This window comes from Eschrichtius robustus, chromosome 10 (assembly GCF_028021215.1).
Source record: "Eschrichtius robustus isolate mEscRob2 chromosome 10, mEscRob2.pri, whole genome shotgun sequence".
Classification (NCBI taxonomy): Eukaryota; Metazoa; Chordata; class Mammalia; order Artiodactyla; family Eschrichtiidae; genus Eschrichtius; species Eschrichtius robustus.
This window is the reverse complement of record NC_090833.1, coordinates 23,868,384-23,883,245: the sequence shown is the minus strand read 5'-3', so window position 1 is coordinate 23,883,245 and position 14,862 is coordinate 23,868,384. Positions and strand designations below refer to the sequence as shown.

General features: G+C 42.8%; 1 protein-coding gene across 3 annotated transcripts in view; it reads left to right on the top strand.

Moving 5' to 3' along the window:
• Nucleotides 1–10,031: 10,031 nt before the first annotated feature.
• PALM2AKAP2 (PALM2 and AKAP2 fusion) overlaps nt 10,032–14,862 on the top strand; it is a 489,254-nt gene continuing 484,423 nt past the window's right edge. For 2 of the 3 annotated variants that reach the window (XM_068553888.1, XM_068553885.1), the window contains exon 1: nt 10,068–10,087. In XM_068553888.1, coding sequence (XP_068409989.1) covers nt 10,083–10,087 — 5 coding nt within the window. In that variant the 5' untranslated portion in view covers nt 10,068–10,082. Of the gene's footprint in view, nt 10,088–14,862 lie in introns of all 3 variants that reach the window. The other variant, XM_068553892.1, reaches the window with a different exon arrangement.

Below are 14,862 nucleotides of genomic sequence, written 5' to 3'. Positions count from 1 at the left end.
TCCTCAGCTTCTGCTCACCAAATCTGTCCCCCAGGGACTGCTCACACCTCCAGCATGGCTGGGAGAGAGACAGCCAGAAGAGCGTGGAGGTGCCACTGCACTTTCTCTTTCCTGAGGTTTGGATCTCAACCCAGCAGTACCCCCTGCTATTTTCATGGTGCAGTATGTTTGTAGGAGTAGAGGGGAAAAAAGTGGATATGGAAGAATGTGGATTCTGGAAATCCGAGAAAGTAAAACAAGACTGTTACTTACCTTTTCTTTAAAAATAGGCTACGTTCGTGTTTGGCTTTTCAATGTGAAATCTGGGTGTAGCTGCCTTGAGTGGAGTGGAAGTAAATTTGTTGGGTTTGAGGAGGTCAAGAAACTATGATGAAAGGGTTTGCATAAGACATTCACATGATATGAGGATGATACCGGCCTACAGAGGTTTGAGGTGTGTCAGTGAGTGTAACTGACAAAGGTGATGGGAGGGAAAGGTTGGTGCAGTTCACTTGGTTCAAAGGAGAACATTTAAAAACTATCTGCGAATGGAGATTTAACAGGGGACAAATGGCGACTGGTAGCTAGGAGGATGCCTGGACTAACTTACTGGTCTTTCTAATGATGGAAAGTTTGCTCCCTGAAAATCAAATAATTTCTTATTGGGAGTATCTTACCTAGTTCTTTAGATTAACATATAACCAAAAATACAACGTTTGAATAATCGGTTGTATCACTTATTTTTCCCCTGAGTCTTCTGATACTGTACTTTCACAGCAATCCAGATTGGCAGAGAATTAAATTCCATTGGTTCCTCAGATATTACTTCTCTCCTGACCTCTCTGCATAGCTCTCCTGGGAGCAGCTTAATGTGTTTCATAGGTCACACAACAAAGTACACGGTGGTCCCAGCCCAGAGGGAAATGAGGATCAGCCGCTCGTTTGTTGAGGTCAGAATCCCCTGGTGGCACCTCTAGGCTGCTCTTGAATGCTCTGTCTCAGTTGGTCTTATCTTTCAGTGAGTCATTCGAGCCGTGAGAATGAGGCTTGGTGCCTTTCTCTTACCCACACATTCTGTGTCCTGGCGTATTTCTTGACTCTCTTTCCTTTCCATGCCAACTATGGCTGCCCTAATTTAAGACCTTATCATCTCTTGTGTGAACTGTGGCAGCAGGCTTCTAACTAGCTGTCTATCGTAAACTAAGAGACCCTGAGTGTCTCCAGTTACAGTGCTCTGCTTGTGATTTGGAGGTAAGAAGGGACGTTGTGTTTGCCAACGTCATCCTGTCCCTTAGTTAAGCTTCTGCAGGCAAAGTCCTCTAGTGACCTTCTCCAGCCTCAACTTTTAACCACCTCCTTCAGGACCACAACTCCAGGGGGCACCATTATACCGCGTTGTATGTAAATGGGGCCTCTGGAGTGGAGTGATATTGTGGTCCTTCTCTTTGCCTCCTACTCCAGCAAATGCCAGAAATATGTAGACATCACCGTGCTGATTCCTGTTTCTTTGTCTTTGATTTTGCTGGTCCCTCCTTCTGGAACACCTTCTCACTACTTTTCCCTACCTCTTTGGACACACAGACACACCAAGATACGCACAAACTTGTGCACACATGCACACTTCTGGTTAAATGTTATTCATCCTTAAAGACATAGCCCAAGCATCAACTTCTCCAGCAAGATTTTCCGATTTCTCTACTACGCCTCACCTCTGTAATCACACTTAAAACATTGTATTTCAATTTTGATTATATATATGCCTTTCCTCCATGAAACTGTGAGCTCTTTAAGGGGCAGACACCATGTCTCATGCATCATGGTAGTCCCAGTTCCTACCACAGTATCTTTCCCCTAACCCTTGTTTTTTTTTTTTTTTTATCTTGGTTTTTATTTATTTATTTATTTATTTATTTTTTCCTTTATTATTTTTTAAATTGAAGTATAGTTGATTTACAGTGTTGTGTTAATTTCTGCTGTACAGCAAAGTGATTCAGTTATACATATATATATATATATATATATATATATATATATACATACATTTTTAAAATATTCTTTTCCATTATGGTTTATCATAGGATATTGAATATAGTTCTCTGTGCTATACAGTAGGACCTTGTTGTTTATCCATTCTGTATGTAAAAGCTCACATCTGCTAACCCCAACCTCCCACTCCATCCCTCCCCCAACCCCCTCCCCCTTGGCAGCCACCAGTCTGTTCTCAATGTCCTTGAGTCTGTTTCTGTTTTGTAGCTAGGTTCATTTGTGTCACATTTTAGATTCCACATATAAGTGATATCATATATGGTATTTTTCTTTCCGACTTACTTCACTTAGTATGATAATCTCTAGTTGCATCTTTGTTGCTGCATCCCCTAACCCTTGTTAACACTGCTCTCTGCAGGTCAAATTTCCCATCCTAAGGCTGACCCATTCCCAGGGTGACTGAGAGTGGGACTACCTCCTTCCTTCACTGGAAACCCTGCCCTACTTACAGGGATGGAATTTTGTCCTGTGGACCCCTGAAAGATACTAAACATAATATGTGATCCCACACATATTCCCAAAGTCTAGGTTTATTGAGTATTGATATCATAGGGGAATCATCGAAATCTAGACCAAGTTGTACCGCCTAGAGCATTATCTAGTTCCTTTACAAAACTTCTCCAGCATCAAAGGAAGAGAAGACAGATCTGCACACTTTCCTGCCTATCGTGTGTGTGTGTGTGTGTGTGTGTGTGTGTGTGTGTGTGAGTCATGTCTCTGATTCCTCAGATGGCAACATATATACACAAACAAACAATACTATACAGGCATAGGGCAGTCAATGCATACTTAGAGAAAGATGCATTTCTTTGGGAACCGTCAACTGTAAAGACTTGGATCTGACAAAAGATACATGCAAGAAAGTACAACTTCTTGAGGTCTTGCTTAAGAGGAATTTTCTCATTATTTTAATTCAACAGATAGTTATTAAGAGCCTACTATGTGCTATAGGCACTGTTCTAGGGGACATATGAGTGAACAAAATGGAAAAATAAATCCCTATCCCCATAGGACTTACAGTCTAATGGGTACTTGATTGCATTTGCATCAGTAAATGTTCTCCTCACGTTTTTCCTAGAGCAAAAGAACATTCTACTTCAAAGATAAATCCAGGTTTCCAGCTCTCAGAAGAGAGGGATGGTTTCCATCTTTCTAATGATCCTCCTCAAAGCATATTCCAAAAACACTTGAGGTCCATCTTAGGTAGTGCTACTTTTAATGTTGACATTTAATGTTTGTATCAGGAGATGAAAGTATTTAATGATGATATACGTAAGCTTACCTTTAAAGATACCACCAAGTAACCAATTAGCTTCTCCAGCTTTATTCAGCAAAGGAGAGCTGATAAGATTATACTAAATTTAGTATTAATAGCCTTATAGCAGTTGAACCTCATCTAGCTCTTCTGGCTCTCAGCTTAAGCAGTGTGCAGTGTGTCTGGGTGACATTGGATTGGTTTCTCTCCCATGTGTGGTTAAGGGGCAGTTTTCCCTTGGCAAAGTCCCCTTGATGAGTCCATGGTGGCACTGGGTTATCTCTGAGAGGTCATTGTTCATCTTCCATCATAGGTCAGACTTGGCAGTGGTGCAATAAGTTTTCTTGCTACATCTGTACACGCATAATCATGGGCTGTTCTGAACACATACGTCATCTTGTGGGTGGATGAGAGGATTCTAAAAACAAAAAACAAATAGGCCTTTTCAGTTTTTTGAGCTAAAAGAAAACAATAAATGTGTTTCAACAAGGAAGATGATCCCCGGTCAATCATAGAAGTTTGTGTTGGCTGTTGGACTAGGTAACCCCCAGAATCCCTCCCATCATCAATAGACTGTGATTGCAAGAATCATCCATGACTCAGAAGTCAATGCTATCGGTGTCTTGTCGGAGCAGACTCATAAATATAGAGAGAAATCAATAGAAGACTATGAAAAAGAGAGATTACCTTTGCCCATGTTTAACCAAAGAAAAGAGCTCTTTGCGTGCCATCCTTCCTGTCCCGATCTGTGGGCTAATTTTACCCAGCATCAGTAGAATCACAAGAAGCTATTTGAAGTGCCATATTTTCAGAGAGAACTTATTAATGATGGAAGAAGAGTGAGACATGAAGGCTAATAGTGAGTCCATGATGTTAATTCCAGCTCTGTAAACCAAGTGGGGGGGTCTGCAGATCAATGCAGCTCTGTAAACTGTTCAATTATACCCGCCTCACACACATGAGCAGCTCCAGATGAACAAATACCCAGCTTCTGTGAGAGAGAGAGTTTTCTTTCCTACATCTCTCTAATAGTAACATTATTGACATGAAAGTAAAAGGGTAGAATGATCCTTGTTATAAAATGTAAAAAGTACGTAAAGCTCCACAGGACATACTACTTCTAGGAGTACAGTTGAAATCCAGTAATGCCAAGCAAATTAAAAGACTGATGTTTTTATATTTTAGTTATTAATCTAATGGTTTGCTTTGGGTTTGTGAATGTATTGGAATGGTACCTAGAACTTGACAAAGTGACTGTGCTTATTTTTATTTTCTTCCTCCCCAGATAGACTTAAAATGATAATAATATCTCCATTTATCCAACATTGACAAGGAAAGAAAGTGAACATGAGCACTGAGTATACTTTCCAAGTAACTAAAATTTCAGCCTACGCGAGATATAAAATTAACAACCTAATATACATGGAAAAATTTGAAATTCCATTTAGTCTTTAACACAAATCGCTGAATATGATTATCCTATGATGGTCTCAGGAGCTACTGTGGTGTGTAGGGTTGCTTGTCCTACACTGAAGGATTCCAAACTGACATTTTTGTTATTTTTTGTTTTGTTGTCTTGTGCCCATTTTCACACTTTTCTTCCTCACTTTTAGCTGAAGTAAAAAGTTACTTTGCCTGAAGTAACACTTTTTCCTGTTTCTCTCCAACCTTCTAATTGTGTGTTTTTATTTCTAGTAAACCAGAAAACCATTTAACCAAATATGCTCAGAATTATATCTAAAGTAGTCATATTAAGAGTTTGTTTTGAATTAGGAAACACTGAGGTCCCAGTGTAGGTTATGGACACCCTACTCTCTATCCCTCACACACTCCCCAACTCATAATTCTGCCTATAATCTCAGGCAGATTTCTAAAGCCCACCATGATCCCCAGTTTAAAAATTCCTGTTCTAAAGTTTATGAATTATACCTATATAAAAATCCTGGTAGATACTGTCTCAGAGCTGGTCATTCTGTTTTTAGACCAGGAGGCTGAAGACTTTGGTTCTGTTAAGTTATTGACTTCCAAGTCAGTTAATATGTATTTGGTGTGTTGACAGTACCTGGTGAGCTGAGCTTAAATGAATAAACTCTTAGAGAATGTGTATCAATGGATCCACCTAGCCATACCCTGCTACTTTGAAGCTGTACTATATATATTATATATATATATGCATATATATGTAAAATTTCTAATGAATAAATAAATATATTATCTAGTGTAACATTCTCATTTAATCAATGAGAATAAACAAATTGATCATCTAAGTACCTGTATCTGTATTGGTTTCACCTCTTCAAAGGAATACTATGAAGATACGTAAAGATGGCTGTTAAAATATTGGAGATTTCAGAGGAAAGTTACAATGTAATGATGATGATGATGAGATAACTTAGCTACTGTTTACTGAGAATCTACGAAGTGCCAGGCACTGTGCTAGGCAATGTATACATATTGAATCTAACTTTCAAACTAACCTTTAAAGGTAAGTATTATTGTCCTCATTTTATAGGTAAAGAAACCTGAGACTAAAGTTAAGTAATAGATTCAAAATCACAAAGCTAGTGAATGACCAAGCTGGAACTTTAATCAGTCTGTTTGACTCTAAAGCCTGTTATTTTTTCCCTAAAATTAAACATAGCAAATGATGTATTTGTAACTCTTAACAAAGTCTAAGCCAGCCCTATAAAATATATTAAATCTTGTTTTTCTAGTGCATTTTAAAATTGTAATAGTCAATCTACTAACTTCAAAGAACTTAGATGCACCTACAATTCAATTTAACCTTTATCTTAAAGTTAAGAGATGCCCATTGAAAGGTTTTAGGCAAGGGGATTATATGATTAGATTTGTGTTCTTGGAAGATTGCTCTGGCTGTTCAGTTGAATGGGTTGGAACAAGATGTGACTGGAGGCCAGGAGGCCAGGAAGCCAGGAGGGAGGCTTTTTTATCCACAGCATGAGGATAGGGAGAAATGAATGGCTCTGTGGCTATTCAGGAGGTAGCCTGGATCAGTCTTGCTGGCTGACGGGGTACGGCAAGTCAGGACAGTTAAGAATCAAAGACAATGCCCAGGTTTCTGTGAGGACACTTCCCTCTCTGTTGTTAGGATAGGTAGGCAGGGTATTAGGAGGAGATTTACAGGTGAAAATGATGAGTGAATTTCGGACATATTAGGTTTGAGGTGTTTGTGAAGATGTTACAGTGGCCTTTGGATATTCAGTTTTGAAATTTGAGAGTGATGTGGACTAGAGATTTAGTTTTGGAAGTGAGCACCATGTCAGTGGGTAAATAAAGCCACAGCAGTAGATGAAATTGCACAGGGAGGGTAGGCACAGTGAGAAGTGCAGCGAGTTGAGGACAGACCCAGCAGAACACCGACATTTAAGAGACATGTAGCAGATAAGGGGTAGCTAGAGTCGAGGCAGTGTGGTGTCATAGAAGAAGTGCTTCAAAACAGGAGTGACCCTAGTATTGACCCAAAAGAAATGAAAACATATGTTCACACAAAGACCTGTACACAAATGTATATAGCAGTTCTGTTAGTATTTGACACAAAGTGGAAACAATGTAAATATACATCAACTGGTGAATGGATAAATAAATTGTGCCTCTGTACAGTGGAATACAATTCAGCAATGAAAAGGAACTGCCTATACACACAACAATATGGAGGACTCTCAAAAGTGTTTGCAAAGTGAGAGAAGCCAAACACAAAAGGCTACATACAGTTTGATTCTATTTATATGACATTCTGGAAAAAGCAACACCATGGGGACAAAAATCAAGTCAGTGGTTGCCAGGGGCTGGAGATGAGAGGAGGGGATTGCTATCAGGAGACTCAAAGGAACTGCTTGGGGTGATGGTAATGTTCTGTATTGTGACTACGGTGGTGGTTACACGACTGTATAATGTATCTGAACTCACAGACATGTATACCTGGAAAGGATGAATTCTACTGTATGTAACTTCTGCCTCAGTAAACCCAACTTAAAGTGAAAAATACAAAAAGGAGTGGTCAGGGCTTCCCTGGTGGCGCAGTGGTTGAGAGTCTGCCTGCTAATGCAGGGGACACGGGTTCGAGCCCTGGTCTGGGAGGATCCCACGTGCCGCGGAGCAGCTAGGCCCGTGAGCCACAGCTACTGAGCCTGCGCGTCTGGAGCCTGTGCCCCACAACGGGAGGGGCCGCGATAGTGAGGGGCCCGCGCACCGCGATAAAGAGCGGTCCCCGCACTGCGATGAAGAGTGGCCCCCACTTGCCGCAACTAGAGAAAGCCCTCGCACGAACCGAAGACCCAACACAGTCAAAAAAATTAAATAAATAAATAAATAAAGTAGCTATTAAAAAAAAAAAAATTGGAGTCATCAAAATATTCTTTAAAAAAAAAAAAAGGAGTGGTCAAAATGTCAAATGCTGGTCATAAGTCACACAGGAAGAGGACTGAGAGATGCCCATTGCATTCAGCATTGGTGACTCTATGGGGAGCAGGGTCAGTGGTACACGGGAGGCAGAAGCTAGAATGCTAAGGATCAAGGAGTATGACAAATATTGCTGGTTGTCCCCCAGTATCCATTTCCCCTTCTTTCATGGGAATGGAGCCCCTGACTTTTGGCTATGCTATGCTTCTGACTATGTGGACTGAAGACTGCTTTGCCCAGGCTCCCTGGAAACTGAATATGGTCATGTGAATTAATTCTGGCCAAAGAGATGTAAGTGAAAGTGTCCTGAGGCAGCTTCTGGGAGCCTTCCTTAAAAGGCAGCTGGTATGCTTCCTTTGCCTCTTCTGCTTTGCTTCTTCCACCTTTGTGCTGGTTGGGATGCAGACACGGTGGCTGGAGCCTAAGCAACTAACTTGGATCATGAAATGACTTTAGGAAGGGACACCACAAATAAAAGAGCAACATTTTGGAGGAGTCTGGGTCTCTTAGCTCTTTGAGAGCTGCTAAACAGGTCCAGGACTCTGAACTTACAAGAGGTAGAAAGACAAACCTGTTTCCTGGTTAAGCCTCTTGATTACTCACAGCTGAACTTAATTACATATGCTACAGGGAGTAAATAGGAGGTAAGGGTGTAGAGATGGTGAGTATGGGCAATCCTTTAAAGAGGCTTGACTATGAAGGGGAAGAGTAAAGATAGGATGGTAGCTGCAGAGGGACATGGGCTGAGGGAGAGTTTTCTGATCTCCAAATTCATACTGGATTCTCTGAATGGAAACCTGGAGAAGATCTATAATCTCTTCCCACAAAATATCTCTGTGAATCTTCACTGGGTTTGACTTTGTGGCTGACTTTCCAGAGGGAAAGGAAGGGAGTGAATCTACCCAGAACGCTTTGCGCTGGTTTCCTTTCAGTCCCTTGAGTGTGTAGAGCTCTTCCCCATCTAGAGCCACCAGAGAAGCTGATGGCTGGTTGGAATGCCCTTTCCCCTGGGGCTTGCATGTCTTAGCCATTCCTCCTCTCAGGCCAGTCCCTTCAGGGGGGCTTTCCTGAACACCTTTCCTTAGCTGGTCCACTTCCCTTTGATTCTCCATCAGAGTATTTTTTTAACTGCTAAAATAAAATATAATTATATTTACCCAGAATGTACAATTTAATGCTTTATAGTAAATTCAAGAGTTGTGTAATCATCACAAATTAATTTAAAAACATTCATCACAGCATTTTACTACTTAATTTTTATAGCAATATCGTCAGCCTGTGGTGATGTTTATTTTTTTCTTTCTCTGTGCTTTGTCCTTCTGCATTAGCCTGTGAGCTCCACCAAGACAGGGACCGTGATGGCTATGCTTAGGGTTGCATCCGCAGCACGTAGCAGATACCTACTCACAGAGGGGCCGGGCAGTAAGACACAATGAAAGCCTGAAGCTTGTCTCATCTACTCGTCACTGCAGCAGGTGCAGGGCCCCTGGATGGGGAGCCAGCTTCCCACTCGGGAAACCGTTAGGAGTAGAGGATTCTCAGAAGGGGTGTAGGGAGGGAATATATGTCCCAGGGAGGCTTATAACCGTGGGGGTGGGGCCGTGGTAATTTGGGAAACCATATTCAGTATGTCTTGTTTTAAAAGAACCAATTAGGGAAAGTAACGCTGGGCAGTATCTTTCTGGCAGGCGGGAATACGCAGAACGTGGAGTGATAAGAAGGGCGTGGGGTAGCCAAAGTGATGGAACACCGCATTAACGCGCCGCAGCGCAGCTGGAGTTTACCTTGGGAAACTCGGATGCCCACTTAGATGGCTCAGCTGCGTTTCCGAACCTGTGCCCAGCCTGTTGGGGGCAGTACTTGCTATTTGCAGAGGCCAGATGCTTCTTCCTCTTGCAACTTCCGAGCTGCAACCTTGCCAATGACTCAATCGTTTTCCTGCGCCCTGTGGGCTGTGCCACCCGCCGCAGCCGCGCACCTCCACCTCCCACCGGTCCCCGGCGTCTCAGGGCCGCGCAGCCCGTCCCAGGGGAGCCGCCAGCGCACCTGGCGCCTCGGGCGCCGGGGCCCTGCGCGCTGGTGGCCACATCGCCCGGCGCGCAGCTGCCAGCGCGCTCCCTCCCCAAACACTTAAGTGGAGTGGCTTGTCTAGTGCCCAGCGAACAACATTATCCAATTGCTTCCCGTTTTATTCGCAGGCTGGGAGCTGAGAGAGCCTGAGCTTTCACTTTCAACCCTCAAGGGGAGGAGGGGGTTCGGGCGGGGAGGGGAGACGCTCCCGGCTCCACCTTGCGCGCCGCGCGAGCAGAGCGCCCGGCTCCGGCAGAGGCGAGCAGCGCCGTAGAGCCCCGCAGCAGCGCGCCCGGCCGCCCGGAGCCCCACGATGGAGTGAGTATCCCGCGCAGCGCGCGCTGTTCGCTGCCTTCCCCTCCGTATGTTGCTATGGCGACCGAGGCAGCAGGCTGACCCCGGCTCCGGTCCCGGTCCCGGATGAGTGTTTAATTTCAGTCCGGTGTGTACGCCTGGCGTTTCCATAGCAGCAGCCGCGGCGGCAGGAGCCAAGGGGTAGGAGCCCCGGGATGCGTGGTTTTGGCCGCTGCCCCTTGGCCAGCAGGGCCTCTGGAGGGGACGATGTTGCTAAGGAGAGAGGCACGTTCTAGGCTTCCCCGTCTCTGCCCTAAGCTTCCGCTACTCAGGGAGTTGGCCGCAATAGCCATTACTTCCGATTCCTAACCATGTCAGCGCTATTGGACTGCAGTTAAAAAAAAAAAAGGAGTGGGGGGGGGGTGTCACTGCGGATCAGAAGCAAATGTGGCTGGGTGTGAAGCGTGTAATGGAAGGATGATGAGTTAGTGGGTAATATGAGCCAGAGCTGCAATGCCCTGGCTACTAGAAACCATGAGGACCTCCAAATAATTGATTTGTTCCTGGGGTAATTGAGAAAAGAGACAGAACCCTAGGACTGCCAGCCGGGGGTTGAATTACAACGTCTGGCACGGTGGGCACCGCATGGGAGGGGTGGAGGAGAGGGCATGAAGGCAAGAGGGGCGTTAACCAGAAAAGACACAATAAAGGGCTCCCGTGCAGGTTCGGACTGGGGTTCCTCTCTCCTCTGCCTTTGCATCCCTGCGTTGCTTTTTGGTCACTCTGCCAGGTTGCTGCCGCAGCAGAGCCACTCTGACAGGCGACAGGCTCCAATAAGGGGTCATTTTGGGAGCCAGCTATTAGATATCTGCTCACTTGGTCAGCTTCTCCTCCTCCTCTCTCTTCCCACGGATACTCCCTGACACTGACGCTGTATGAAATCATATTTCAGCCTGGAGATAATGTCCTGTTTTCAGGTATCAGGACTTTCATGCCAACCCCATAAACCCTAGATGCAGCTTTTATTCCCTCCCCCATATCTGATTGTGTAGATGCAATTTAATCCTCCCCAACAAGACTACTAAAGCAGAAGTGAGAGATGGTGTGGCATTTTAGCATTGAGAAGTTGTAGATTTCAACCTCTGCCTTGGCTGGTCCTAGTGCTATTGATTTCCTACACCAGTAATTTGATGTCTCTGAGCCTCAGTTTCCCTATTTATACAATGGAGAGAAAGATGTTCCTTACTCATTTTTAAATGTTGAGAGGATCAGATAATATTTCTATCTCTTCTAAAGAGATTTGTAAATTGTAAGGTATGTACAAATTTAAGGAGCTAATGATTAAGGTTCCAGAGTCAGTTTGCTAGGTTTGAGTCCTTCTACACTTTGCTACATGACATCAGTCTGTCTGGGCCTCATTTCTGGAAACAGAAATAGTAATAATAACAACTCTTTCATGTGATTTTTGTGAAGATTAAACCAGTTGATACATACAAGGTTTTTGGAACAGAACCTAGCACAAACTAAACTCAATAACTAGCATCAATTGTCTGTAAATAGTATCTATTATCTATTATTATTACTATGGTCTCCAGCATTTCCCATTGACATTTTATGGGGTCTCAGGTTGGCAGCAAGCTATTTTTTTTTTTCAGACAATTGGTACAGATACTCAATACCCCAAGGGCAACTGTGAGAGTAGCACAATTCTTAAGATACCATTGTAGATGCAGAGACTCAACCAGAAGACACAGCAGGCTTGAGGAATACATAGCAGAAGCTGGCCAACTTGCCTCTGGCCCACTCCATTCCCATTCCTCATTGCCATTTTGATGCGGAAACTGTCTAAGAGATTGAATGTAGGTCTGGTCATCCCACTGTGTAAGGTTAAAGGGTACCCTGGTTGTTTGCTGGGGCAGTAATTTTCATCTTTACGATCTCACATTAATATTAATACTCTAATGTATAACCTATCTGCCAGACTTGAGTGTGAGAGTTCAGTAATTGTGTAACAGTGTATAGTATTTGTACGTTTACTTCCTCAGACCTTCCCTCCCTTTCCTCTCCGTCCCCTGCTAAGCTTTTATTTCAGGTGTGCCAGTCTCCCACCTGGAACTCCTTGTGAACAAAGGCCTTTCCCATCACACCCTTCTGCTCCCTCCACAAGATCCCAGTTGGTGCCTCAGCCAGCCTCCTTCTCCTCTAACGACCTGGCCCTGGCTTTCCCATTCCCGTGTGACATTCCAAAGCCCTCCTCACCTTCCATTTAACCTCCTGAATTTCCAACTGTCTATCTATTCTCTGTCCCACTCCCTTTGCTTCATTAATATAGTTAGCTTTTTAACTCTTTATATCCCCTTTCAGAATAGCATCTTTTTCTGTCCTACCTTGAAATTTCCCATATGCCGCATCCTGTTCTTCCCCTCAATCTAAACCCTCCCCAAATCTCATCCTAGATAGGACACTCCTTAAATGTGAGTGGGATAGGGACTCAATTCTCCTTACTTACTGTGTCCAACTTATGTTTATGAAAAAATTAAAAGGGGGAATAAAATTCACTTCCTTCTTTTATTTTTTCATGTAACCAACAAGTATTTGTGGAGGTTAGCACTGGTCAACACAGCAGTCATGATTCTCATCACCTGGAGTTCACAGTCTAATGAAGGGATAGATGTAAAACCAGTAAACACAAGTGAATCTATAAATACATAGTGCAATAAATGCCATGGAAGGAAAAAACACAGAGAAAATGACAGAAAAGCGATATAGGTTAGATTAAGGGGTCAGCAAAGCCCTGCTGAGGAACTGAGTTCTAATGTGACATCTAAAGGATGAGTAGGAGTTGGCTAGGTAAGAGGTAGAGGGAAGAAGCACTCTGGACTGAGAATGCAGCATGTGCTAAAGCCCTGAGGCAGGAGAGATCTCGGCAAGTTGGAAGAACTGGAGGAAGGGAGGTGTGGCTGGAGTTTTGGCAGTGAGGGGATGGTGGTTCAGAGATGGCTAAGTGCATGGAGCCACCAAAGAGCTTTCTGCACCTTTCCTTCTGAAGGTATTTAAAATGAATGTGTCATAGCCAAGCGTGAGATTATCAATTTAAAAAGCCAGACTGTCGTGTGCCAATATCTGATCATTTTGAATAAGCCAAGGTCACTAATTTAAAATGACACTGAGTTAAAAAAAAAACACAGTCATTTATTCCTGAGAATGTTTGGTTTTAATAAAACAAGAGCATCTTAGTTAAAATGAGAAAAAAAATCTAGATCACAAGCCAAGAGGGTCCTAGGTGATTGTAGTTGGCTACCCTCCTTGTTGGGTTGAGTGAGAGCATATGTTTGTGAGCATGAACTGTAGTACATGCAGTTACTAATTTGATACCACACCTAAAGGCTTTGCCAGACATTTCTCTAGAACAGGCTGGGAGCCAAAAAGCAAAGAGAACATAGCATGGGAACTCTTTAAATTGTAGAGTGTGTCCAATTTAGACTTGATTGATTCTTTAATTCTGACAGCTGAGGAAATGAGAGAACGTCACTTAGCCTTCCATTTACCATTTGTTGCAGTTATATTGTGAGTTTTACATTTTCAAAGTTTTCAACATTTGCAGTTTTGAACTGTAAACATAATTCTCACAGTTCATTCAATCGAGTGCCCTTTAGGTACTAGGCACTGTTCTAAGCACTGAGATTACAGCAGTGAACAAATCTGAAACAGGTCCTGTCCTCACAGAGCTTCTATTTAATAGTGGAGAACATATTTTATATATATATGTTAATGCCAGGAAGTAATAAATGTTAAGAATAAAAGTAAAACCCAGTAGGACACTGGAGGGTGATGAAGGGAGGGTTACTTTTTTTTAAAATTGAAGTATAGTTGATTTACACTGTTGTGTTAATTGCTGCTGTACAGCAAAGTGACTCAGTTATACACACATATATATATATATTCTTTTAAATATTCTTTTCCGTTATGTTTTATCACAGGACACTGAGTATAGTTCCCTGTGCTATACAGCAGGACCTTGTTGTTTATCCATTCTGTATATAATAGTTTGCATTTGCTAACCCCAAACTCCCAATCCATCCCTTCCCACCCCCAAGGGAGGGTTACTTTTGATAGAGTAGTCAGGAAACACGTTTCTGAGTTGGTGAATTTGAGAGTTTGAATAGAGACTTGAACAAACTGAAAGGGTGACCCATTGCAGAAGAAGAGCAGTTGCAAAGGTCCTGAGGCAGGACTATGCTCTGTGGGCTTAGTTTTCATCTTGGATCTAAATGGAGTCCAGGTCACCACCAGCCCTTTCACCAATGGCCTCCTCTTTCCTGAGCATTTTGTGTTGATTTAGTGTTCAGTTTGAAGGTTTTGTTTTCAACTGGGGCCCAAGGATGTTATATTCTGAATGCCTTTCTGTTGCTTTTATGAACAAACAAATTGAATGTGTATAAAATTATAGACTCATGTCCCCCATCCCCCCATAATTCTATAAAACATTGTTCCATTGTGTTCCAGCCTTGACTGTTGCTCTGGTCTGAAGCTAGCCTGATTAATTCCTCTGGCAATTTTTTTTTGCCTTGATGCTGATAGAATTATTTTTAAACATCAAAGTTTAGCAACTTTTTTGTGATATTTCTCGCTGTAAGTCATTGTGTCAGTTTTTCCTAGAAAATGGTATGTTCCTTTGAACTGAAGATTCATATTTTCCTTTATTTTTTTATAAAGGTATTTTCTTCCTGGCCTTCAATTAAGAATTTTAGGGCTTCCCTCGTGGCACAGTGGTTGAGAATCTGCCAGCTAATGCAGGG